General features: G+C 44.2%; 1 protein-coding gene across 3 annotated transcripts in view; it reads right to left on the reverse strand.

Moving 5' to 3' along the window:
• The window catches only part of VIT (vitrin), a 109,464-nt gene that overhangs the window by 57,306 nt on the left and 25,716 nt on the right, over window positions 1-26,442 (reverse strand). For all 3 annotated transcript variants that reach the window (XM_042933261.1, XM_042933260.1, XM_042933262.1), the window contains exons 3-5: window positions 22,212-22,277; window positions 8,784-8,940; window positions 2,463-2,596 (exon numbers count right to left, since the gene is read on the reverse strand). In XM_042933261.1, coding sequence (XP_042789195.1) covers window positions 2,463-2,596; window positions 8,784-8,940; window positions 22,212-22,277 — 357 coding nt within the window. The remainder of the gene's footprint in view (window positions 1-2,462; window positions 2,597-8,783; window positions 8,941-22,211; window positions 22,278-26,442) is intronic.

Below are 26,442 nucleotides of genomic sequence, written 5' to 3' on the forward strand. Positions count from 1 at the left end.
CTTGCTTTGGGTGGTCTTCCACAGGTGGCTCCTCAGGAGAGTTTCAAGATTCCTAATCTTGCTGGCATGCCAGAAGCTTTGCTAGAATATAGTTTAAAATCATGTGAAACCTCTTTGAAGAAAATGGGATATGCAAGGCCCAGAATAAGGCCAAGTATAACACAAGGATAGAACACTATGTTGTGCTCAAACACCAATGAGGACGTGCCAAAAAAGCCCAAAGGGCTCCCACTGGCTGAATTTGGAAAACTTGAGCATCAAAAAGAATAATGATAGCCAAATTATGGAAAGAGTGCACATTTCCATCAATTGATGAATGGACACACACATACATACACATATACATACACATATACATACAACGGAATACTACTCAGCGACGAAAAAGGATGAAATCTTGCCATTTGCAGCAATGTGATGGAACTAGAGGGTATTATGCTAAGTGAAATAATCCAGAGAAAGACAGATATCAGATGATTTCACTCATATGTGGAATTTGAGAAACACGACAGATAAACATAGTGAAAAGGAAGGAAAAATTAGATAAAAACACAGGAGGCAAACCATAAGAGACTCTTAAATACAGAGAACAAACTGAGGGTTGCTTGAAGGGTGGTGGGTAGGGGAATAGATTAAATGGGTGACAGGCATGAAGGAGGGCACTTTTTGAGATGAGCACTGGGTGTCATATGTAAGAGATGAAACACTGGGTTCTACTCCTGAAGCCACGACAACACTGTATGTTAAATTAAGAAAAGAATAATGGTGATAATGGATTACAACATATTTTCAAAAACAATCCATGACTCCCTAGTGGTACTTGAAAAAACAGGTGTGCAGAGAGGGGAAAAACCCCTCTTCTTTATGTAAAAAAACTTGCTAACAAATGTGGAAGGAATGACAGAATTAGAACAATTATAATTTTGCAAATTCTAGTGTAATTCTTGCTAGTGCAAGGATCATCAATGGATGTTAAACCATTGGATGAATTTGTTGGGGAATGAGCTAGTCATGCTGATTTGAAGTATCTCCCTACAGACTGCTTATTCATTACAAAGTATCTCTACCATGGAGAGATACTATAAAGTACCCAAGCAGTCCAGTTTAGCATCACCGACAACTGGATAAACTGACATTATTGTGTCTTCTGATATGACCACTGTGATAAAGCACCATGCATATGCTATGATACTACCTATGTAGTAACCTTGGCGAAATATGTAACCTGAATCCAATCATGAGGACATGGCTGGACATGTTTGTGGTCCAGACTGGGAGACACAGTACTGGACAACTGGCTGGGACTTCAAAAATGTCATTGTCATTCATGACAAAAAAAAAGGTAGTGTGGTGGTAGATAGTTTTAGATTATTGGAGAGTTAATAGACATGACAACTAAAGGCAATGGATGATTTTTATTATTTATTAGACTGTGGATCTGGAAGGAAGGGAGGGAGGGAGGGAGACAGGGAGACAGGGAGGGAGAGAGGAGGGAAGGAGAGAAAAGTAGGAGGAGGAAGAAATTACTATGAAGACTAAGATAACTGGATACTATTGAGGAAGAACTATTTGTTAGATAACATAATTGTACCAATGTTAATGTTTTAGGTGTGGTATTGGTATTGTGGTTATTAGGAAAATCTTGTTTTTACCAGATGTGTGCAGAAGTATTGAGGGATAAAGTGTCATGATGCCTGCAGCTTATTTTCACATGGTTTAGAGCAAAATGTAGATAAATGATAAGTAGGTTAATAAAGCAAATGTTGGTAGGTGAAGGAAATGTGGATATTCATTGTAGTATTCTTTCAATTAAAAAAGTTTCAAAACAAAAGGTTGCGGAATTCACAATAGGAAAGGGAGGGTCATGATAATACAGATACTAGGTCACCTTTTTTCCCGTGAAATCACACTTGTCATTAGCTCACTGACATTACCTCATTGGAAGAGGGAGGAAAAGAGTGAAAATGTTATCTACAAAAATCCTAAGGAGCTAGATAGCAAGGACCAACGAGTGAAACAATCAATTAAATAAAAAGAAATCTCAAAATTGCAGCTCAGTTCTATAAGAGCCTATATCCCTTTCCATTTACCAGAAATATCAAGGAATGAGGTTGTAGATATGAGACATATTTGGCCTAACTAAAGGAGTAGTTCAAAAACCGAAGTTATTAAATGTAATTCATTTCATTAAAAGTTTGGATTTATGGATAGCTGCAGTGTGTTTAAAATGAGCAATTGGAGCCTTTTAATATTTCCAGACTTTGTAGTGATTTATCACTGTAATTATAATTTATTGTTTCATGATCCTAATTATCAGAAGAGCTAATGCTTCAGACTTTTATGAAATGAGTTGGGCCATAAACTAAAACCAATAGAACATTGAAAAGAATACATTTCATCCCATGAGGTCACTTAAGCCAAGCGCCTGGGTAGGGCTGTGTTTCTCCAGTGTGTGGGCGTACCTGAGACGATGAAGGACTCTCTCCAGCGTGGCAGGGACAATGACTGGACACCATTGGAATAACTCCCCTTATAGCCAGATTGCCCAGCAACTTTCCGAACAAGTATTTTCCCTCCTGAATTATCAAGCACACCACTATGAAGAGAAAAAAAAAATTGAAGAACAGAAAAATATTCTTTGACACAGTCAACAGACTGATATCAAAGTAGCCTCCATCTTTATTTGAAGATATGAAAGAAAGAGCGAGATTAAGAAAAGGTTTATCCTGACCTTCAGTCCATCCCCCAAGAAGGGTGCCTTCATCCCATGGCCCAGCATCTGACCTCCCAGGTCAGATATGCTTCTCTTTCTTATTACAGAACCTGCTTGTTCCATTGGGCAGCAATTTCTGTTTGCCACCATGCCTCAAATTTCTCTTCCTTGGTTTGCTCATTCTAACTAGATCTTTTGAGTAATACTTCTGACAATTTCCAGTTTGGTTTTGTGACATCACAGAATGACTCCAGTTATTTCGGAGGGTGGCCATGAACTTTTACAAAGCAAGTTATTCCTTTTATTTTGAGCAAGGGAAGGAAGGTGCGTGGCTATACTGAACTCATTAAAAAGAGTCCTGAAGGACTAGAAATTGTTTCTTTAATTTCTAGGATTTTGAAGGTTTTAGATCCTGATGTAACGGTGACTGACATATACACCTCTTTGCTTGTATGTGAAGCAGGGGTCCCATTCTGCTTCCTCAGAATCACTTCACATTGTCATTTCCTTGCCCCGGAGCCAAAAATGGCTCCTGTGGGTATCTGTGATTTATGGCACAGAGGGAACTAAAAAAGCACTTAGATTTGTTCTCATCAACACCCTCCCTTCCCTCCAGGAGTGAGAGTTGCCATTTCCTGCCCTCCCACCTTCATGAGCCAACAAGTTTCAAGACTCACCTGCTCAATGACCCAGAAGGAAAGATAGTGATAATAGTACTTGACATGTGGAGCGCTTAATTGATTTAAAATCATTCCCATGTGTGGTATCTCACCGGGTCCACCCAGCAAACCCCCGACTTGTGGCGTAGAGGCAGTGCTGTTGTTCCCATTTCACAGAATTGGGCTTGGACCAGCGGAGTGACTCAGGCCAGATTTTGTAACTAGTAAATTGGCAAGGCAGGGATTTGAACCCAGGTCTCGCTGACCTGGAATCCCGGGTCGGTCCCCCTTGGTCACAGTTGCCTCTGAGAGTCCAAAAGCACAGGCACCAAACTCCTCATCTTTCCAAATCTTTGCAACCCTGCCCTCCTTTCTCTCGGGGGCTCAGGATCTGTCACCTCACCAATTCCAGCTGCGGCTAGGCTGATCTCGGCTCCCCGGACAGAGCACATGGTTCCCACTCCCGTGTCTGCTCCTGCTGTTCTTTTGCTCTGGAAAACCAGCTCCCACTTCCGCCTGACAAGGCCTGTGTTGCTCAGTGCCCAACCCTTTCTTCTCTACAGAGATTCTGGGAAGACTTTGCGGCATCCCTTCCTAACGATGCCTTAGAATGTTGTCTCCCAACCGAGACTCTGATCGTATTTGGTCTTGTGCCATCTTCTAAAAATTTCTCGAGTTGCTTTTGTCTCCCAACCAGATTAGAAATGTTCGTATGGAAAAGGCAGTGTTTTAGGCTTCTGTGCTGGAAGGCCTGTCAGTGGTGTGTTGTGCCACTCACGCTGGCTTAGGAAAGCCAGTTGTTAACTTTTCAGGATCGTGGGAGTTGGTTCGCTTCCCACCGTAGCTTGACTCAGCCACAGTGGGAGTATTTATGCCACAGAAGCTGGTAAAATCAGAATTACCCCTGCGTTTGAGGAGCTGGTTGTTAAACATTTACAAGCACAGCTCTGGTGCGGCTGAAAATTCTAGTTATTAAAAAAAATTATCCCATGCTCCTTTTACTTATAATTAATGAGGGAATTAGAAATCACAATAACACTTATGTTTTTATTTTCTTCCCAAGAAATTATTCTGCCCTTGGTTTCATACTCCAGTGTATTCAGGAAATGTGTGTGTGCGTGCATTTGCTCCTGTTTAAGAGTCAGAAGAACAGGGGCACCTGGGCGCCTCCGTCGACTGAGCATTGGACTTCGGCTCAGGTCATGATCTCACAGTTTGCGGGTTCGAGCCCCGCGTCAGGCTCTGTGCTGACAGCTCAGAGCCTAGAGCCTGCTTTAGATTCTGTGTCTCCTCCTCTCTCTGCCCCTCCCTCGCTCACACTTTGTCTCGGTTTCTCAAAAATAAATAAATGTAAAAAACAAAAAATTAAAAAAAAGGAGAAGAACAGTAGCTGCCACCTAGAAGGAAGGGAAGCAAGTGAAGGGGGGGTCTGTGTTGAGCTTCCCTCAGGCTGTTCAAGGAGATGGGAAGGGTGGGGGCGGGGGTGGTCTCAAGCTGGACAGGTCTGCTGATATCCCTTGTGAGGGTGAGATAAGGCTGAAAACCTAGACTTTGGGGAAGATGTGATACCCAGCTAGGGTGTGCTCCTGAGATTTCCCTGTTGCAGACCAGACTGATGCCTGACCTGGCGGTGGACTTAACTGGAGGATGTGGATCTTCCCAGATATTCTAGAGAAGAGTGGATACTGGAGAGGTCAATGGTCTGTGAACTACAGGTGCTAGTAGGCCATGGAGATGGAATGCACTAGAGACTTGCCCACTGTAGGAGACACTAGAGAAGAGAGACAGCCCGAAAGAGGCTGTGGTTTTGCTTATGAAGCAGATGGGAGTCATGGTACTTTGGAGAATTTAAGTACATGTGCCCTCATTTCTATCCTCACTCAGAGATAGGCACCTCATAAATATTCTCCAAAAGAGCCAAACAGTTTTACTTCTTTGCATTCCTTAGATGCCCTGCATGGTACTGGGCATGGCCTTCTCCTCCTCCCTATCCCTGGTATCCAGGGATTGGGCTACGCTGAGGGTCAGCTGCGTGGTTCAGAGAAAAGGGCCGTTTTGAACAGCTGCCATTCTCAGGGTGGGCCTCTGGTCAGAAATCAGCATGAAGACGGGTGCCTGGGTGGCTCAGTCAGCCAAGCGTCTGACGTCAGCTCGGGTCATGATCTCATGGTTCACAAGTTCAATCTTCGTGTCCGGCTCTGTGCTCAGAGCCTGGAGCCTGCCTCACATTCTGTGTCTCCTTCTCTCTTTGGCCCCTCCCCACTCATGCTCTTGTCTCTCTCAAAAATAAACATTAAAAAAAATCAGCATGAAGAGTACTCTGCATGGGGATGGATGGCCTCCTCATCACCCCATTGGGCAGAAATCTTCCCCCTCCCTGGCACTTGGTCCTACTCTATGTATAGAGGTTAGATCGGGACAAGATTGAGCTGAAATATGATGCCTCCAATGTGTTCATTATCCCTTTGGGTTGACAGAATCAAGGGAACCATTCGTAATAAGACATCTGATTATAATATATTGTATTAATATTAAATTCTAAAGCTAAATCTGAATTTCTAAACCAAAGTATGCTCTCTCCAGCTTCCCAGTTCTGACCGTGGGGACTCTGAAGGGACAATATGGGAGGACCCGTGTGTACTTTCTACTCATGTTCTAGGTCTTAAATCCTGCCTTATGAAGACAGACTCATTATGTTTGTGAAAAACAAAACTGAGAGTATCAAAAAACTCCTATCTGTTCTCCCTTAAGGTCTCCATTCATCCTCCCCAGGGACAGTTTCTGAATAGTTTCTGACTAGTTTCGCACTAGATCAGACACTGGTCCAGAAAACTACAATGGCACTCGGTTGTTCAAGTAGCAAATCTTGTGTTCTGAAACATTCAAGCTCTTCTCCTCCGCCCCTCTACCCTCCTCTGTATTCTCTCCCCATGTTCTTTCCTACTCTCCAACCCCCAACATTGGGATTGCTGAGTCCTGGTCCTTGTCAAAACCCTTCTTATTTTCTCCCCAGTGGGGTCTCCATCCATCATAAAGCCATTCTCAACTCTTACTGGTCCAAAGTCTACATCTACCTCACATCCTCACTTGTATATTAAGCAGTGCTGGGACCCCTGCCCCTGTTCTTATGTACATATGTCACCTGGGCTCTGGACTGGAAGTCAGGGGACATGAGGTCTAATCCTGAATTTGCAACTAACTAGCAACTTAATTAGCTTCCCTATTTCTCAGCTCCTCTTGTAGCAAATGGGGATGTTAACCGCAGCCTCAGGGTCGAGATGATGCTGGAAGGAGGGAATCATAGCGCAAGGGATTACTGTGATTATGATGACATCTTTGTGAGGTTGAATGAACTCGTGTGACTCTGTCCTGCATGGGAAGCATGGAAAGGCAAGAGAGATCCAGCAAATGCCAGGGGGAGCAGAGTGCCAACCATCTGGATCACAGATGGGAAAATACAGGCAACCCGAAGACAGGCTCAGCCTCTGCAGCGGACCCTGTGTCCACACAGACGCAGCCTGGAGAGGGCCAATGGCGCTGGAGCTGACTGGGCATGCATGTGTATGGGGATGTGGGTGTGCATGCACATACGTGCAAGCACACGTGTGGGAGCACGCATGTGTGCATTCGTGCATATGCACGTGTGTGTAGATTTGTGTGCCTCTTTCCTTTTTGCAGATTTATTTCAGAGTGAAAGCGAAATATTTTTTTTCATAGTCTGGCATTAAGAAATAGTGTTTGGTGTAGTTTCTGTCCCTTTTTTTTTAAGTTTATTTACCCATTTTGAGAGAGAGAGCAGCATGAGTGGGGGAGGGACAGAGAGAGAGGGAGAGAGAGAATCCCAAGCAGGCTCCGTGCTGTCAGCAGAAGGAGCCCCACGCGGGGCTTGATCTCACGAACTGCGAGATCATGACCTGAGCTGAAATCAAGAGTCAGACACTCAACCAACTGAGCCCCCCACGCGCCCTTGGTATTGTTTCTCTTGAATGTTTCACTAGTTCTCCGTAATAGAGCGTTTGTAGTCCTTTTCCCATCGGAAAATCAGCTCATCATCCCCCCGCAGTGGCGGGGAAAAGAGGCCAGCCAACAGACTCTTCCAGTAATTCTTAAATCTTATTTTACACATAGACTTTGCTTTTGCTGCTTCCCCAAATTTCTGAAAAGCTGCTGACGACACACCTTCAAAGGGAGTGAATTTTACATCTTTGCCCCTCTGTCTGGCAGAGATACGACGGCACTATCACCTGACCGGTGTGCAGGAAGGAAAAAGATACAGAAGCCTGACTGATTCAGAAACTTCATCCGGCATCCAGGGGCCGAGCACTGACTCAGGGGCCGCATCTCAAAGCAGTCTCAGAGTGGTAGTTAAGAGCTGGACTTAGGTGCCAGTCCCCACTCGGGTACTTTCTAACAGTGCGGCTTTAGAAAATCTAGCCTGCCTCTCTCTCTCTCTCTCTCAAGATGTGGACGGTAGTAGCAGCCACAGCGTTGGGAACTGTGAGGATTAAATAAGGTGACACAGGTGAGGCGCTTGACCCAGACCCATTGGCCTTTTTGTCAAAGGCGCTGCGTGGACACGCATTCCCCTGTGTTAGGACTCGCAGCCTGAGCAAAAGAGGTTACGAGCGTTTCGGGGCGCCTGGGTGGCTCACTCGGTCACGTGGCTGACTCTCGGTTTCGGCTCAGGTCATGATCTCACAGTTGGTGAGTTCCAGCCCCACGCGGGGCTCTGCGCTGACAGCACGGAGCCTGCTGGGGAGTCTCTTTCCCACTCTCTCTGCTCTTCCCCTGCTTGCGCGCGCGCTCTCACTCAAAATAAATAAACAAACTTAAAAAAAGAAAGAAGGATGAGGATTCTGTGAAGGTCACTCTTGCCTCTCCTCATTTAGGCAGTGACTTAGTTCAAAACATGTCATGCTTCCTGTCCTCCTTCCTGGAGGACAGCTGACCAAGCAGTGCCACCTGCCACCCTCCTTCTCACGTGTCCTGTTCTACTTGTCTCCAGGCCATCGCCACGGCTGTGACACTTCTTCTCTACACTTCTGTGCCTTGCTTAGTCACATCCTGATTATTGCCTTGTTCAGCACGTACAGGTAGAAAAAACATGCTTCACGTCACCGAGAACTGAGGCTCCCTTGTCACGAACATGAGAGAGTAGAATTCTCCCCTTCCCATGAAGTCAGTCCTTTCCCTGGAGGGCTGTGAAAGGAGACTCGGGGCCATGCTTGGCCTCTGCCTAATCCCAGGGGATAGGGTTGCCACACGAAATACAGGATGCTCGGTTACATTTGTAGAGTCTCGTTTGCTGAAGCAGGCAGCCCTGCATGGCAGGGGGTGGGAGGGGTGGGGGGTGGGGGGGAGCCCTACCCGCAGCCTGGGTGCTGGTTGTTAAGCCCCGTGGAGCTACCCACCTGTGAATCGCAGCACCGCACACGCTTGAGTAAGACGCGTAGATGTCCGTGCCATAAACGTGGTATTTGGGGTCTTGGCACCCTGCTGGACATTTCACAACGAACTCAGGATTGATGATCTTTCCGGCTTTGACATCACAGTTGATCTGAGGCACAGCTGGGAAAGCAAAATGAGGCCAAAATTACACCTAGGGGTATCAGCTTATACACTGGGTGGCTCTGTCAGGTCATACATGATCATTTACTTAATCTCTAAAAGCCAGGGCCTGGGCCGACCCTGGGTCCTCTCCATATAATGAAAGCAAAGATATAATTAGGACATTCCTCAGGCCAAAAGAACAACAGTGACCATCCACCGCATTTAACCTGCTGAGAGCAAAAACAGAGGTGGATTCTTGTGCTTATTCAGACAATTGAAGAGGAGAACTCTGGGAAAAGACCCACCTCCGGGGGGGGGGGGTCAGCAATGTCACTGTGGGTCTATGACTGGGGAACACTGGCTTTTCAGATGCTCTGGAGCTAGTTCGGGAAAAGAGGGAACTCTCAGACGACCTTTCGGGCCACAGGGAAGGTATTTCAGGGAGGGTAGATGAGGGAGCACGGGCTGGGGCCAGGCGGCCTGATGCATCAGAGGCTCTGTACTGGAGCCGGGTGGGAAGGTGGTGATTGTGGGGCGGGCTGGGCCGGGTCAGGAGGCTTGAGGGCTTGTGTTCTGCACAGGAGGTGGGACACAGTGGAAGGTTTCTGGGCAGGGGAGACAGATAATGGAAGAGATCTTAGGTCATGGTCCTAGACAGGGGTCCTAGGTCTGGACTCAAGATGATAGTAATATTTACTCATCTGCCTCAACACATGATGGAAAACTAGGACCCTCCCCCCCCCCCCATCCCCTCTGCAGAGCAGCCAGGGGAAGCTCAGTCTTTCCTGTCTCCTTTGTCGTTCTTTGGCTTTGTGACGGCCATTGCCAGACTAGCACCATCCATCAGGCAAGTGTTCTAGAGCCGAAAGCTTGTCTGGGAACGAGGTGAGGCAGGTTCTCCAGGGGCAGCAACTAAAAGGGGATGTAGCTGTATCTTCCTTGGAGAAATTTCCCTCAGAAACTCTGAAGGACCAGGTCTCCTGGACGATACTATACTGGTGCCCTTGCAGCTGGGAAATGTATTCTGTTCAGGGCCCTGTTCTCCAGAAGTGATTCTGAAACATGAGCACAGTTCAAAAAATAGGCAGAGGCTCAGGAGGTGTCTGTAAACCATCAGGTGGGAGGGCTGGCTGGCAGAACGAGTTGTCTTGCCACAAGGAGGCGAGAATTCGGAGGCGACAAGTGATTGCCGTCTTCACACGTAGGGCTGGTGTGTGCTAGGACACCAGAGGAACAAGCTAGAACTGAAGGAGCGACTTTCCATAGAGGCAAATTTTGCAAAGAAGAACTTTCCAGTGATTGAGGTTGTCCTTGAAGGAATGGGCTGCCTTGTGAAGCGGTGAGTGAGCTGAAGTACGCAAGCAGGGACTGAAGAGTTGAAGACGAGATTTCTCCATTGGGTGGGAGGTAGAATCAAGCCCCGCCCAGGGCTAAGAGTCGGTGAGGACATGCATGGAGCCAGGATCTCTGCCAGGCCACCCACCCTCTCCCTGGGTTACTGAGATGGTCTCAGAGTTGTTAATGGCTTCCAGCTGTACCCAAAACTCTCCCCACCCACCCCCCACTCTCTCTCTCTTTTAACCCTTATGTACTTGAATGGAGCAGAGTTGCATTTCCCTCAGACTGCAGAGAAAACTGATGTTAGAACTTCTGCTCTTTTCCTAAACTCCTCCCAGACGATATCGGAAGCCCTCCTCCCCCGGGGGGTGGGGGGGGTGCTGAGTCTGATCACAGGCTAAAACAATTTGTGGTCTAGGTTAAGAAGCGGAGTGCTGTGCTCAGAACAGCCTGTGGTTTTCTTCTCCCTACCACAGGTTGCCTCCTCTCCAAAGCTATTTTCCTTTTATCTTTCATTCTCTTAAATCCCGATACTCAAGTCTGCATTTACTATTTTGAGTCTCAGAATATCTTTTTTTTTTTTTCTTTTGTAAGCAATTTGGGGGCTGAAGACGCCAGTGTAGTGTCTCCTTAAATTAGTTAATTGATCCCTGGGCGTAAGTGGACGTGTTCGGCTCTCCTCCCTTCCGCACACCACTTCCCCACCCCCAAATGCATCTGCTCCTTTACATGGACACAAAACGGAAGCATGCCTTCTTGGTTCTTAGGGATTTGAACTAGGAGGTGACCAGCTCTGCGAACTGGGATTTAATGTGGATGTGACTTTGGCTCTCCTGGAGGCCAACCCAAATCTTCTGGAGTGGAATAAATGGGGGTATATCTGGAAGCTTATTGCCTGAGTATTACACAGTGATCAACGCTATTGAAAGACTTTAAGGTATACACAACACACGCAAAGGATTTTCCATGAAATAGTTGCTTCAAAAAGACAAGGGGGGGGGGGAGGACTGTCACACGGGAATATTTTGCTTCCTGCTAATCAAGTTCCCCTTTCCCTCAAGGGGTGTTTGTTTCATTTTTTACAAAGGCCTGGAAGTGCCCTAAATAAGCTCTGTTTTAACTGCACCCAATTGGATTAGCAAAATCAGTGAATTAACTCAACCCATAGCAGGGAAAGATGAAATCAAGCACATATGCTCATGTACTTTGGAAAAACAGAATGCAATGGCAAAGTGTGGCTAAAGGTCAAATATTTGTTAAATCTGTACAGAAAATTAAGCTGGAGAGAGTGAGCTAATTAAAAGTAATTGCCCAAATCACTGGAAAGTGTAATGTCTGAATCCAGCCTCAGGAAGAAGCAGCCATTTGCATTTTGGGGGCCACTTTTCTTTGAGTATAGAAACCACAGTTTGGTTCTTTAAAGTATTCCCCCAGTTATTTGTGAAGTAGTCTGTTTTCTTGTAACCTCGAAGAATCTTTCATCCATCCACTTATAGCCCAAAGGAAGTGATTTCTCTTTGCATTTCCTCTGAATACTTTTGAACCACTCTGATCTTACAGCTTAGGTTTTCCTTTCCTTTTTCTTTCTCTTTTGTTGTTCAGGTTCATTTTCGTATCTCCCTTCACCCTTCTCTGGGTTTTATCTCAACCGTGCAGAACTAAGACTTCCTTAAGAGGACAAGACAAAATTAAGGCAGCTCAGGAAGTATCATCCTCAGGTCTGAGGGGAGGAGGAACAGACCTGTTCCTTGGCCATGTACTCTTCTTCTCCCTAGTAGGATGCCTTTAGGTTACCTTGCTTTCTCATGGTCACTATCACTTTCATGACAGAGCTCACATGAGAGCATTGCAGAATCCGCCAAGATTTCTTCCTGGAGGTCCTTGGCACCAGCCATAGGCAATAGGGAACCGCTTACAACCCAGATGATTAGAACTGAGAGATGAACTTTAGTTGCTGCTCACTGAGGTCCTGTGTTTGCTGTATGGATCTCAGCAGGTCCCTGGGCAAAACTAGTACTGTCTGAGTCACTATTTCATACAACACAGGAATACTAGAGGTAGGTCTTCTGCCTGATCTAACAACGGATCAGGTGATGGGTTATCAGACTGGGTAATGTCGCATACAATACACCAATCACATAGCAGACCAAATCAAACAGAATATACTTGTTTTCTATTCATCTTTTCACTGATCCCAGGTGAGCTACATTGCTTCTGGAAAACAGATAGGTTTCCTAATCAGTTAAGAGAAGCCCTTTGTAAGGTTGCCTCCTGGCAGCTTATGAGGAGGAATTATTATAACATAAAAGCACTTATGTATAAACAGTTTTGATGTGAAATTTGATTTGTTAGAAATTTGAAACTGAATATGAAATTTGTTAGACTGTGCTATTGAACTCAAGCAAAGTCCAATTTTTAAGATAATTATGCAAAAACATTAATGAAATAAAAATGACCTTTAAATAAAATTTGAAGATGAACTGTCTCCTTGATCCTCATGCCCAGTGACCAGATCATGTGAATTCTTCCTTGGTAGTGACTTCTTTTGCAAAGCATTCTTGCCCATTTTTCTTAAACGGTCCTTGACCACCTTGAATCTTTGGGCAAAAACCATCAATACTATTTTGCTGCCCGTGGAAAAATTTCAGAATCCTTAAGGCCTTTCCCAATCCCCTCCACAGGACTTCTGGGCTCGCCAATATTGCTCCTGGCACTTTTCAAATGCATGTCATCTTGCACACTTGGCTTGTAGCATTTCCCACACCTGGAACCCTTTCTTATATCTGTGTAAATGTTACTACTTGTCAAGGCCCCAGTTTCAGTCAGATCTTCATCTACCTCCTGGAATATATATTCCACAAAAGTAGGGATTGTTGTCTGCTTTGTTTACTGCTGATCAAAAATGTCTGCTGAATGAATGAATGGATGAATGAATGAACTGGTCCATTAGCAAATCTTATTAGTTTTATTTCCAAATCTGCTATTTCTCTCTACCTCCATCTTGGTCCAAGTCACCAACATTTCCTGTCTGGACTATTAACATAATAGCCACCTATCTTGTCTTCTTCCTTCCATGTTGCCCACCCTTTGCCCCAAGCTTTCCCCATTGGAGAGTCAGGGTGATTCTTAAAAAAAATGTAATCACATTTCATCAGTTTCCTGATTAAAACCCTCACTGGCTTCTTATTGCCCTTAGGATAATGTCCAAGCTCCTTGAGATGGTCTACAAGGCCCAAAGGACTTGGTCACTGTACTCCTGTCTACTTACTCTCCTACCACTGTTACTTGGTGATGAGAAGGTGCTAGGCAACAAAAGCCTAGAAGAAGGAGCCTTCAGACAGAAAGAAGAGCCAGTGCAAAAACTCTGATGTGGGAATGGGCTTGGTGGTTTGAAGAATATAAAGGAGGCCAGTGTGCGTAGAGAACAGTGGAGGAGGGAGAGAGAGATCTCTGATACAGACTGGGAGGTCAGCAGGGGTCAAATCACATGGGGACTAGATGAATTAATAATCCTGCAATAACCAAGATGTCAGAAATTGTTTTTGCTAGCCCTCTTTCCAGGACTGTACAATAGGTTTTTTTTCAGAAGAAATTTATTGATAAGCCTACTCGGGATAGAGGCTGAGCTTCCCAGGACCTGTGTGTGGGCTGAACTCTTCAGAGAGGCAAGGAGAAGCATCTATGTGTAAAAGGGGCTTGAGAGGGAGGTAGGGGCATGAGATGGTAAGGGAGAGAGAGCGAGGGTGAAATGAGGTGCTAGCAGAAAATTTTATGCTCTACAAGATGACCTCTTCTGTTGATCCTGGAAAGTCCATAGTAAAAGCTCCAAAATATGATAAAACATCAGATACAGGGAAGTTTCTTGTACAAGTTAGTAAAGTAGCTGAATCACAGGACAGGATGGAACAGGAAGGCCATTGCAACACAGGAGTGCCTAGGTAGAGAAATCATGAAGTTCATTGCAGATTCTCCAGAAATCATGGGGAATGCTCCAGACTTTTTAAAAGATTACAGAACTGGTATTTATACAGGTTTAATCTGGCATCTGAGGTTCCATGGTGGCCAAGCTAACACTGGGACGACATCACTCTAGATGATGGAATGACAGCATTAGTTAGAGGTGGGGCTGGATTTGAACTCTAACATGTCTGATTCTAACACTATACCACATTTTCCCTGAGACAAGCTTTTGCCAAGATGTGAAGGCTTGGGGTTAAAAATATTTTCCTTTGGTCATAAAAGATTCCTTAAGAAGACTTTATCAAGCGACATTGGAGGGAAACATAAGACATGTGATGGAAATTGTTTACAAAGGCAAACCCAGTAGAGAGCATGTGCCTCAACAGGTAACTCCAAGCTCAAGCTTTAAGCACTTCTTAAAAACTCTGTAAAGGTTGGTCCTTCTAACCAGGCTTCCATATGCTATGGAAGGACAGCGATGAAGGAGTGACTGGAGAACAGAGGTTAATCTATCTGTGGCAACACAGCTTTTGGGCAGCTGCAAAAGTTTGTGTCTCTAAAAATAACCTATTTTTAGTTTTCAAAGGACTCTAATACACATTTTTTCTTTCACTTGAACCCTACAAAACCTTGAGAGGTATATTATTTCTACATTTCAGAGAAGTGAGTTGACTTGCCCAAGCCCAAGTACTAAGTAAGTGGCAGAGGTAGGACCCGCACTCAGGTCTCTGGCTCTAAAGCCAAAGTTTTGCCGCTTCCACCTGTTTACTTCTTCTGTAACTGAGAGAAAGAATTAAATTACTCTTCCCTAATCTAATCCTAAGGGTTTTCCTGAACTCAGAGGTCACTGACAACCACCAGTGGGTGAATATTTCTTGAAAATTTGTGTGTGTGTGCGCGCGCGTGCACTCATCTGTGCATTTATCCCATTGCTTTCCTGTTATTTCTGACAAGTGCCATGGTAGAGTTTGCTCAACTAAAAATCTGCAACACAGAGAGTGCACCTCCCTTCTCACTCCCACCTCAGAAGGAGGGCTAGAAAGTGAATCCTCTTCCTGTTTCGTGGTCTGAGAAAGGGCACACACACCATTCTGTGTGGAGAACACACTGGTGTTGGTACCAGGTGTCTAAGAAGCAAGCAAGCACTGAAGGTTACTCACAAGTTGCTACAGCTAACAACACGTGAGCCTACTCGGGAAGCTGTGTGTGTGTTCTGCCCAAATCCGACAACCACCCAGAGCTGTCTCTTCATCAGTGTCCAATGCACTAAATAACCAAGTCCCAGAACAATTACCTCTTCATGCCCAAGGCAGTACCTCTGGGAATCATCAACCTTTCAAGGTTGATTGCAAAAATCTTTCCATGCCTTACAAGGTATTAAGGTTAACTTATTGGAAGGAACCATGTGGATTAAAGGTTGTACATTTCACTGCAAGTTAAGACTATTTTAACAGACTCAACGTAATGGAAATATTTCAGAATGTAGCTTTACTGCCCTGGAGAATATCTCACTGTTACTTATCCTACTGATTGTTATCTTCATTGTGTAGACAGCTCAGGAAACTCTGAGGGTCCCCATCATCTAATGAATGGCAAAGAACAAAGCTTCTCCACCTGGTCTTGTCTAGTCCTAACCCATTTCCCAGCTGCATCTCCCATGACTCCCCCACACTTAAACCGACCGCATCACTCACTGTTTCCTGACATCATCTTCCACTTTTTCCCCAGGATGTCTGGGCTTAGTCTACCTAGAAAATCCTCCCACATACCTCTGCCCTACTTTCAGTTCGTGTCCTACCTCGAATGCTTCTTCATCAAAGCAGTATGAATCTTTTTTTAAATTTTTTTTAACGTTTATTTATTTTTGAGACAGAGACAGAGCATGAACGGGGGAGGGTCTGAGAGAGAGAGGGAGACCCAGAATCTGAAACAGGCTCCAGGCTCCAAGCTGTCAGCACGGAGCCCGACTCAGGGCCTGAACTCACGGACCGTGAGATCATGACCTGAGCCGAAGTCGGACGCTTAACCGACTGAGCCACCCAGGCGTCCCAGTATGAATCTTATTCATACATCCCTTGTTATTCTTATGTAATCATTTGCCACATTTTGCTTTATTTTATAGTGGGTTTTGGATGTTGTTTTTGTTGTTGATTTGTCCATCCATTCAACAAATACTCAATGAGCACTCAATGAGTCTTCATGTTGCTTTTGATCTAGATGGCAAGACAGACTCTATAAAAAAGCTCTTCTAAGAATGTGGGATAAGTACAGAGCAGAGACGTGTAGTGCACATAGGAGCCATATAAACTCGTTTAGTGTGTGTGTGGCAGTGGGAATTAGGTCCAGGAGGTCTCACCTTTGCATAATTTAATTTTATCTTCTACAAGATTGGGTGCTCACTGAAGTCAGGGACTCTGCAGGATGGATGGCTGGTAACATGTTGCATGGAGCTGATCATGGCTCTCACCTGTGTGATGCCATCTCGCCTGAACCCACTTTTAACGGAAGCCATTGCTTCTGAGGCTCTTCTGAGGCTTCCTTACATGTAGAAAAGCTATGGAGGAGACTTTGTAACTTGAAAGATTTTTTCCCTCCTTTATAGACACTGCCTGGCAGGGATTGTTCCAGAGATGCTGGTGGACATAATTTAAGGGGTAACATATGATGCGTTTGTTACAGTGTGGCCTGAAATGTTCATGAGTTGAAGACTAGGCTCTTTGTGAATGTGGAATCTACACATAGATGAAGTTAACAATTAAAATTCATAAAGTACAGTGACTGCCTTAGGAGAAGAGTCTTATGAATATACCCGAACCCTTCAACAATTATTTGTAGCTTACAACAATCGAGAAAAATGCCCCCACATTTTAGTCATTTGTTAGCAACTGTTTGAATAGGTTTGTACTGACTATGTCTACCACTGAGGTGCCTCTAAGTAAGGTCAGACCCATGGCTCCAAAACATATCAGGAAAATGAGAACCTTGAGAAATCACCTTTAAAAATAAACTTGGTGAAACTCTCATTGCATATAGTGTGGTAAGCTTTACCATGGACTATATAGTGGGTTGATTTATTGAGACATTAACTTAGGTTTATTCTGATTGTATTCCCCCCGCGCCCCCCCCCCCCCCCCCTTACTATTCTAAGAAGGTAGTCAGGCCTTTGTCTTCTCCCACCTCTGGAATTCAAGGTTGCAAGAGAGAGGGCAGAGTTGCCCAAAGACAGCTCTCCCTCATGCATTGGGAATTCATTTCTCCAAATCCCCCTTGTTTGAGAGCACTGAGTTTGGTCAGCCCAAAGAGTGATGGAGAGGAAATGATCTTCCAAGACTGGGAAGGTGGGAGTGGGCAGGTAGGTCTCGGTGGGGGAAATGTCTCTGTTCCCTAATAGCTGCCTTGGAGGAAAATCATCTGGGAGCAATACCTGGTGTGGTGCCCCTCACGGTGAATCCTTAGTCCTGGGACTGCCGCCATCTTTCCCAAGATCCCACATTTCAGAAAACAATGGAGTGCCCAACTTCTACAGATAACATGGGCTTGGACACTGAGCAGGGCAGGGGAACTCCCTGAATACTGTAGATTGCATAAGCCTTCCAGGGACTGGAGCGGGGAGGGAGGAAGCCCCTGTAATGATGAAATTTTAATTTCTCAGCCCCTGGAAATTGGCAGTTTGGAGTCAGACTTGATTTGATTAGAAAATGAAGTGATGTGATAAGCCAAGCGTGCTGGAATTACATTGTGCCCAATACAATTGTGTACATGAAAGCAAAATATTAGCTTGAAATGAATGGTCATGCATAAGAGCGAGGAGTAAGTTTGTAAGAACTTCTCCCATTTCTTTCTTTTTTTTTTAACCTTTGCTTTCCCTTTTGTAAGACTCCCATGCCAGATTATTTTCAACATGTAATACCTTCTTGGTCTGAAGGGCCCCCAACGGAGATAAGTGATATCCATGAGGGCCTCTGGGGAGCCATAGGAAGACCAAAGAAATGGAAAAAGGAAAAGGAGATGAGAAGAAAAAGAAATGATAAAGAAGACGAAGGAGAGAAAGCAAAGTCTACATGTAGACAGAGTAGATGGACTTGTATGGCACATGGCTTCTGGCCAGACCAAAGGAAGACACCCACGCTGGTTCCTCCTTTTCCTGTTCTCTCCACATCGCTTCTACTTTATTTCCTATTTGGTCAGCCCGTAGTCATCCCACACCCCTCATCTGTCTCCAGGCAACAGATACTTCGTTCCTAAGCCCTGGCTGGCTTGGCAGAAGGCACTAAGAAAGCATCTGGGGTTGAACCTCACACAGACCTGCATTTCCAATCTGGCTCTGCCAGCCTGTGGCACCAAGTCGTGGGCACTGAGTCAAGAGCAGTGCTGCATGGGTCGTAGGGGTCAGTGTCCACTCACCAAAACTCTCAGATTACTTTCTTCTTGTTAGCCTTGAATGGGCACTGGTGCCAGCGGAGGGCTGGCCCGAAGAGGGCCCAGCGGGCACTGATGAGTACCCATGGTTTTACAATCATGTCTGAAAGTACCCCTGATCTGGGATGTCTGTCTACTTCATGGGTTCTCAAATTTCACCAGGCACTGGGATTACAGGAGGGCTTGCTAAAACATGGATGGCTGGGCCCCGGCGCTCGCATGTCTGATGTCAGCAGCCTGGGCGGGGTGGGGCAGAAGGCCCCAGGTGCTGCTGGTGCGGCTGGTGCGGCTGGTCCAGGAGCACACTGTGAGCATCACTGACCCAGTTCGTTCTCACACCGAGGCCAAAGTGACTGGTTTAAAGTCTTGCTTTTATGATTTCCCTTTTCTGCCTAAAATCCTTTAGTAGCTCCCTACAAGATACATTTTGGGGTGTCAGCTGAGCTGGAAATGAAACAACATCTTCCTTGGGGAAGAGGAAGGAGACCACCTCCTCCCCACCTCCTCCTTTTTGAGCGTCTCCTGGGAATATGGGCTCCAAAAAGGCCCACCTTTTGATCTTATGATGCAAGGTCTTCAGCCTTCTGACCTGTGGATCCGTAAATACTTACTTCTAGAAGGAGCTCGGGGCTGTCCAGGTATAGGGGAGACAACCACGGAGTCCATGCATTCATCTCTCAAGGAGATGAGAGAAGATGTAATTGTCGTGCCTCCTACTTCACTGTAGACCTTCGTGTGAAGTGCTGGGCAGACTCAGTAGACGCTTTCACTGTACCCGTACATGCGTGTAAATCCGTGCCCTCACCAACAAACTGCATGCTCTCTCCTCTCTCTCCATTTGTCGGCAGAAAGAGTTTTGTGTTTTTTCAAATTTTTTTTTTTTTCTTGGCAGGATGGTCTTATTTCCCCAGCACAACCCTAACTACTTTATTCTTCTCTGAGAACCACCCTGCCGCCTGGGATGATGCAATTAGGTTCTCTCTCCCAGGAATGTGGAGTCAGTATTGACAGACACCTTGTGCACAGAGTGGGTAAAGGGAGGGGGAGGGGGAGGACCAGGGAGAGAGAGGGAGAGGGAGACAGTGAGGCAGACATGCATAGAGAAGCAGAGGTACTCATTCTTGGGGCCTTTCGTCTGGGGTGCGGTTCCAGCGAGTTCCAGCTACCAACCCCCCACCCACATTCTGCCAAAATCCCTTTTGGAGTTATGCTGATTGCAACCAAAATAATGTGCGCTGAGATATTCCCATAGCCCTCATAAGGAAGTCCAGATTCCCGGGCACGGTAACAAAGCTCTCCACGATCCCACGCCTGTTTAGTCCTTCACCTCCTATCTCAACACCTTCACTTCCTACTCTATGTTTCAGTCACATCAAACTACTTTTTAGCTCTTTCCACTCTTCAGGCCTTAAGCGTGCTGTTTTCTCTCTGCTTGCATTCCTCTCTTCTCACCTTTGCCTGGTCTATACCTAGTCGGTCTCCACTATCAGTGTAGGTGTGGTGCTTCCTCCAGGAAGCCCTCCCAGATATACAGCTCTTCTCCACATTCTTGGAGTACCTTTAGCTGCCTGGTGACTTGCCTTTCTTTCTCCCTAGATTTTGAGCTCTGTGAGGGCAAAGACTGAGTCTCAATCGCTGTTGTATCTGGGTGTCTAACATAGAAACCGGTACTTGGTGGGCACTCAATAAATACTGATAAAATGAATGGAGTGCCTCTTTGCCATCAGTCACCTACCCCAGTGGCAGACTGACAACAGCGAAAAGAAAACATGAAAATGACTTTGGCCTCAAGCTATATAGACTGTCATTTGGAAATACTCCTGAGGTAAAGAATCAGACATTGCCATGGTTTGGGAATATCTTATTACCTTCACTGTATCCCCATCTCCCTACCCCCCTTATTTCATCATTGTGCCAGGGTTTCTAACTAGAGAAAAGGCCTCTTGCGTGTATTGATTCAAATGTGCTGCATCACCAGGGAGATTTCGAGTATAAGGTTAGAATTTAGCATATCAGAAATCTAATCCATTTGAGATCTCTCAAAGAGGTTTGCCTTTGGGTCATTTAGCACAGGCTTTCATAGTCACTGACAACTGTTGTCATGGTAATCATGGAGCCTTTCATGATTTTTGTAGATGAGTTAATGAAGATACTGGAAACAGCCCAAAGGAATTCATACTTGGGTATGCGTTTGTCTCCATATTAACCCAATCATTGTTTTGAACACACATCTGCCCCTGGGCTGATTCTCTTGGCTCTTGGTACCGACAGGAATAAATAAACAACTGATTCCTTTTTAGGATTTTAGGCTTGGAGGCTGTGGATGGCTGCTCTTTTGGTCTCATTTCAACAGGAAATCCCACATGGAGGGTTTAAAGGAACAGAAGGGAAAAAGAATGGTGTGTGAAGCAAATATCTTTCTTTTATTTCAAATTATTAATGTTGCTGATTGCCAGCATCTAAATTTAATGCCTATGAAGAAGTTTCAGTTGTGGGAAGCGCAGAACATTGACTATATCTACAGCATTTCTTTCATGGTCCTTTATAAATATACCTTCACTTAAGCCTCCATCAAATGCACAAATTTAGATCCAGATATCTGAGCGTGTTTACAGTATTGGAGTGTGAGATTTTCCATCTATGTCCTGTCCTGCTAGTGATTTCCCAATATCCATTCTTCCTTCTTTCCTGTAATACAACCCCTTACTTTTAGCTAGGCATGTGGATGCTTGAAATCAAGACATTTCCCATTCTTCCTTAAAGCTGGCCAATGACATTTAAGTAGAAGTGGTGTATTTAACTTGCTGGACTTATCTTTAAAGGGGTGGGTATGTGTCCTTCTTCATCTCTTCCTGCTGACAGGAATGTGGATGTGATGGATGGAGCTGGGGCACCCATTCTGGGCAATGAGTTGAGAGCCATGTTGAGGAGAGCAGAATGACAAGACAGAAGGGGTCCAGGTCCCTGGAGACTGTAAACCTTCCATAAAAGCCCAAACTGACTATGTTTACAGGAGAAAGAAGCTTTGCTCCTATTTAAGCAATTGTTATTCTGGGTTTTCTGTCATCTAATTTTAACTGATCTATTATCCAAAAATGAAATTTATTTTTCCTCTTTCCACTGATTAGGTGTGAAACCTTATGCACTTTTCTGTGAGATTTACCTTCTTATCCCAGAGCATGCTGGAAGGTGAACATGTTTGCATTAGCCAGACTGAATTTTCTGGTATGGAGAATTGAGACACCATTTCAATGGCAAGAAACTACCTACTCCAGCTTAGCCATAGAGACTTAGTGTTGCCCGGCCTTTGTATGTTTGTATGTGCATTTTGAAGTTTTCCAATGTGATGGGACCACATATCTTTTACCCTAAAATCAGCGCTCCTATTTCAGATGCTTTTGTGGAATGAAGTAGGTGGTAAATAATAATTACTACTAATTAGTCTGAATGCAAAGTAACTGAAGGAAGACCAAGAAACCCCAAACCTTCCAAATTATCTGAAACAAGCATAACAGCCCAATACACGGGAGATACAAGTCTTAATGCTAGTAAGGAACTGCAGTTTTACTTACTGAACTTGGGCCTTTTAATCTTCTTTGTCACGTCTTTATTTGAGTGTATTCCAGTCGCCAGCAAAACTACATGAAAAAAAAAAAAATTGAAGAAAACCTAATCAATATCATTTTACCTAAACACTTTCCTTTGACTCTTATCTTTGCTTCAATCCCATGTTAAAATATTCTCGTTGATGGAACTAATTTTCCCTTAAATGAAGGTCGGGGAAATAAGACGATTAGTTTGTGTTTTTGTCTTCCGCGGAAACAGGCCTTTCAAAAACATCTCTTGGATACCTGCCCTTTGCTTTTCTTCACATTTCACCGCATCAACTCCCCTCTCTCCAATTTCCAAAGGAGGAAATGTGGGCCTGGAGAAGCCTACTCTTTGCTTGGTGCAGAAATAAATGATGGAGGAAGGATGAGCACCGAGCTCTTCTGGCGCTCTTTCCTCCGGTCCACACTCAGTTTCCAAATGGCTAATTCCCCGCTAGTCGGAGAACTCCATGCGCATGCGCATGCCTGTGTGCTTTTGTGCATGTCTGCGCATGTGCATGCGAGTGACAAAGGGAGGGCTGGCAGGGAAAGGTAAACTAGGAGGAGGGGGGCTGGGGAGAAGAGAGGGGGACTGGTCGCAGGGTCTTAGGTGTGACCTAGGTGTCCCCTGTTGGTGCAGCACCTGGTTCTGTGCCCCATCAAGGCCAACTGCAGGTAGGTGACCTTTCCCCTTAGAAACAGGAATAGAACAGCTTTTGGAGACGGCTGTCTTCAGGAGGTGTAACACCAGAGGAAGGAGGGGGAACTCTCTCCTTTTTAATTTGAAGTCACGTTACCAGTTTGAGCCTTGTGTTTTTAAAAAATAACATTGGCCAGTTTTTCTTATTTCCAAAATAGTACACGTTCCTCACTGAAGGATGTAAAAAACACAAAGAACAGTAAGGAAAATATAAATATAGATGAACACAAGAGTATAATATTTTTGGTTTTTTTTTTCTGTATGTGTACTTATTCATGCAGGTGCTCAAAGAAACCTTTGATCATGCTCACACCGTTTACAATGTTTTATAACTTATTTCTACTTGAGGATATATACAAACACTTTTTCATGTCACATTAAATGTGCCTCTCACAATAATTTTAAGTGTGGGCAAGGTATTGCACTGTATGGATGTATCAGAATTTAGCTAACATCTGATTTAATATAAATTGCTTCATCTCCACACGGATCCTTTGTTATTTCCTTTAAATAAATTTCCAAACAGGATTTCTTGTCTGAGAGACATGCCCACTTAAAATTTCAATATGTATTGTGAATATTTCTCATAGCATTTTTTTTATTAGCAATGTCTGAAAACGCTCATGTCTCTACCAATGCAAATTCTACCTGCAGATAGAAAAGCAGTGTTTTCCCTTCAAAAGGCTGGTCAATTCTCCATTCTCCTTCCTTCCTCTCTAGGCCTCCCTTCTACTCTACCCACCCAAAGCTGGTACTGTTTCACGTGTCTCTATTTTAGCCACGTTTTTGAGAAGCTCACTTTGTGGATGGGTTTGGGACTCCAGAGGTAAACGTGGAGAGATAGAGTAATCAAAATAGTCATTCTACTTCCTGCCGTGTGTGTGTGTGTGTGTGTGTGTGTGTGTGTGTGTGTGTGTAACACAACTCAGATGCTCAATGTAAGCATACATGGACTTAGGAATTCTTGAATTGGCAACTACCTTTGAAGGAAAATGTCACCAGCACTCATTAAGAAAACTTTGTATTTATCTTGTGATTAGCTAGTCTGCACCAATGGTACAGCCCTTGAATTATCCCCAGTTTCGACCTTTAATGTTAAGCGGAGGCCTGCACAGTTGACATACCATATCCTGCAAGAACAGACACATGAAAGAGAACTGAATGAGACCCAGAAGTCGAGCCAGGTGGAATGAAGGCAGACATTTTTTACGTGTTATTTACTTCTGGGGTTTGGGTGGGTGTGAGTGTCCTGGAGGTCTAATTTTTATAGTAGTCTCTGTGTCATTTAACTCTGTGCAAAGACACATCTTCATTTTATCCACGAAAACAACGAGCCCTAGAATATTTAAAAAAAAAAAAAAGCAAGTACTAAATAAGTATATAGAAGAAAATTAAGCAAGTAGAAGGAGTAAATGAAATAGTAAGTAATACATTTGGGTATCAATATTTGTGGAAAACCAAATACTGTCCTCCCAGGTCTGTGTGCCTGTGGCGAGTGGTTTACAAGTCTCTGTATCATTAGGACTATAAATACTTCGGTAAGACCACCCCATCACTCGCATTTGCTCCCCCATGACCCTCCAGGCTGAAAACATGCATAACTGGGCTCAGTTTGACCACAGTGGTTAATAAAGTCATTATTTTCAATGGAACGCAGAGGCCCTCTCCTTGGCTTAGACGCTTGTTAATTAAAACTCTCCAGAAACCGCTCCTCAAGGGGAGGGCTGGTCAATAAGGCTGCAAATGTGCTTGTGCCCTGGAGCAAGTCTTCATTCCTCATATATAAGGCTTCCCTCCCTGCACTGGAAATGGTGAATTGACTGTTGAATTTGGGAAAGAGAAAAATCACTCTTGTGTTGCCTTTCTTAGGAAGTCAGGCAGAGCACGGGGATGGATGACCAATAAGGGATGGATGGCCAATGCTCACTTCCGAGGACAAAGTGGACCACAGGTCTGAAAGCCAATCCCTTCTGTAGGAGTAGCTAGTCACCAGGCTATGGAGGCCATTAGTGTCTAGAAGACCCGAGGATGTTAAATCTAGAGGCCAAAGTTCCAAGGCAATCATGGTTTATGAAATTTGTTGCAATTTTCAATTGTTGAAAATTCAATATTCTAGTTTTGAGTAACGTTGAATAAAGGGAATACGGTTCTCACCTTTTGATAGTAGTGCTTGAAATTACCAAACCAACGAACTGTTGATATTACTTTTTCAAAGAAAAGATTTCCCCCCACTTCTCACTCTCTTCCTCTTTAGAGTAGCCATGAGTACAGTTGAGAGGGCTGAGGTGTGATTGTTTTAAAATTCAATTTAAATACATTATCATCCAGATAGCTTATAGATAAATACAAATGAGTTGGCTTAAAACGATGTTCGGTCTCATTAATGACAAGAAATGCAAGGTAAAGCCAAACATGATAGTTTCTCTTATCATGTCAGTAAATATTGAATACAAGATTATACTTAATCTTGGCATGGATTTGAGATGATGGCATTTAGGTACACTGCTGGTGAAGTCTAAGCAGGTACAGTCATTCTGGAAAGCCATTTGGCAATATATGTCAGTAGCCTTAAAAATATTTCTATTCTTTGTCCTAGAAAATATGCCCCTAGGAATATATCCCAAGTTATAATGAGAGATGAAGATAAAAAGGGAGGTAAACAAATGTCCATTACAGCATTATATATAATGGCAATCTGGAAATAATGAAATGTTGGAAATATCCCAACATTGGGGGTATCCTGAGCATTTATTACAAATGATGTGTTAAAGAATATTAAACGGCAAGTGCTCAGTTCTAAACTTCAGAATGATTCTGACAAAGTTAGAATATATGCAGAGAGAAATAACATAGCAAAATGTTAATGATGGAATTATCATTTCTGTTTTCTATATTTTCCCCATTTTATAGTGTATTCCATATATGTATTCCATATTTTATATAGGATATGTTTCTTTTACAATTAGAAAAAGACAAAATATTTTATAATTGGGTCATGGTGAAATCATATAGGCTTATGATAATGCAAAGTCCATTCCAAAATCATTGGTATGATTAATAGGCACTTGTGTCCCAGTTCTCCCTATCAATAATGAATTATAATCAGAATTCACTTACTTTCAAGAAAAGACATGAAGGGCCAGAACATCTAATCAATGACCAAATCAGGAAGTACTTACTGAAAACTTATTATGTGCCCAGAACTTTTATGGAAGTGCCTCGTATTAGCCCATAAACTTTTTGATAGATCCCTTCAGGACCCCTGAAGACACTAACTCCGGTGGTGTTGACAAAAACTCTCTCCTTGACCAAACTTTAATTCAACTCCTCCAGACCCTCTTCCCAGCTGGCCTTTGAGTGTGGGCTTCATTGTCTCTCCTTGTTGATTCTGCATCACTCGGTTTTAGCAAGAATCCTGTTTAGAGAGAATTCTCCACCCTTGATACCTGATCGCCCTGGTCTGCCTTTAGCAAGAACCCCCCACCCTTGATGTCTTCACTCAGTAATTTCCAT

The sequence above is a fragment of the Panthera leo genome, chromosome A3 (genome assembly GCF_018350215.1).
Source record: "Panthera leo isolate Ple1 chromosome A3, P.leo_Ple1_pat1.1, whole genome shotgun sequence".
Classification (NCBI taxonomy): domain Eukaryota; kingdom Metazoa; phylum Chordata; class Mammalia; order Carnivora; family Felidae; genus Panthera; species Panthera leo.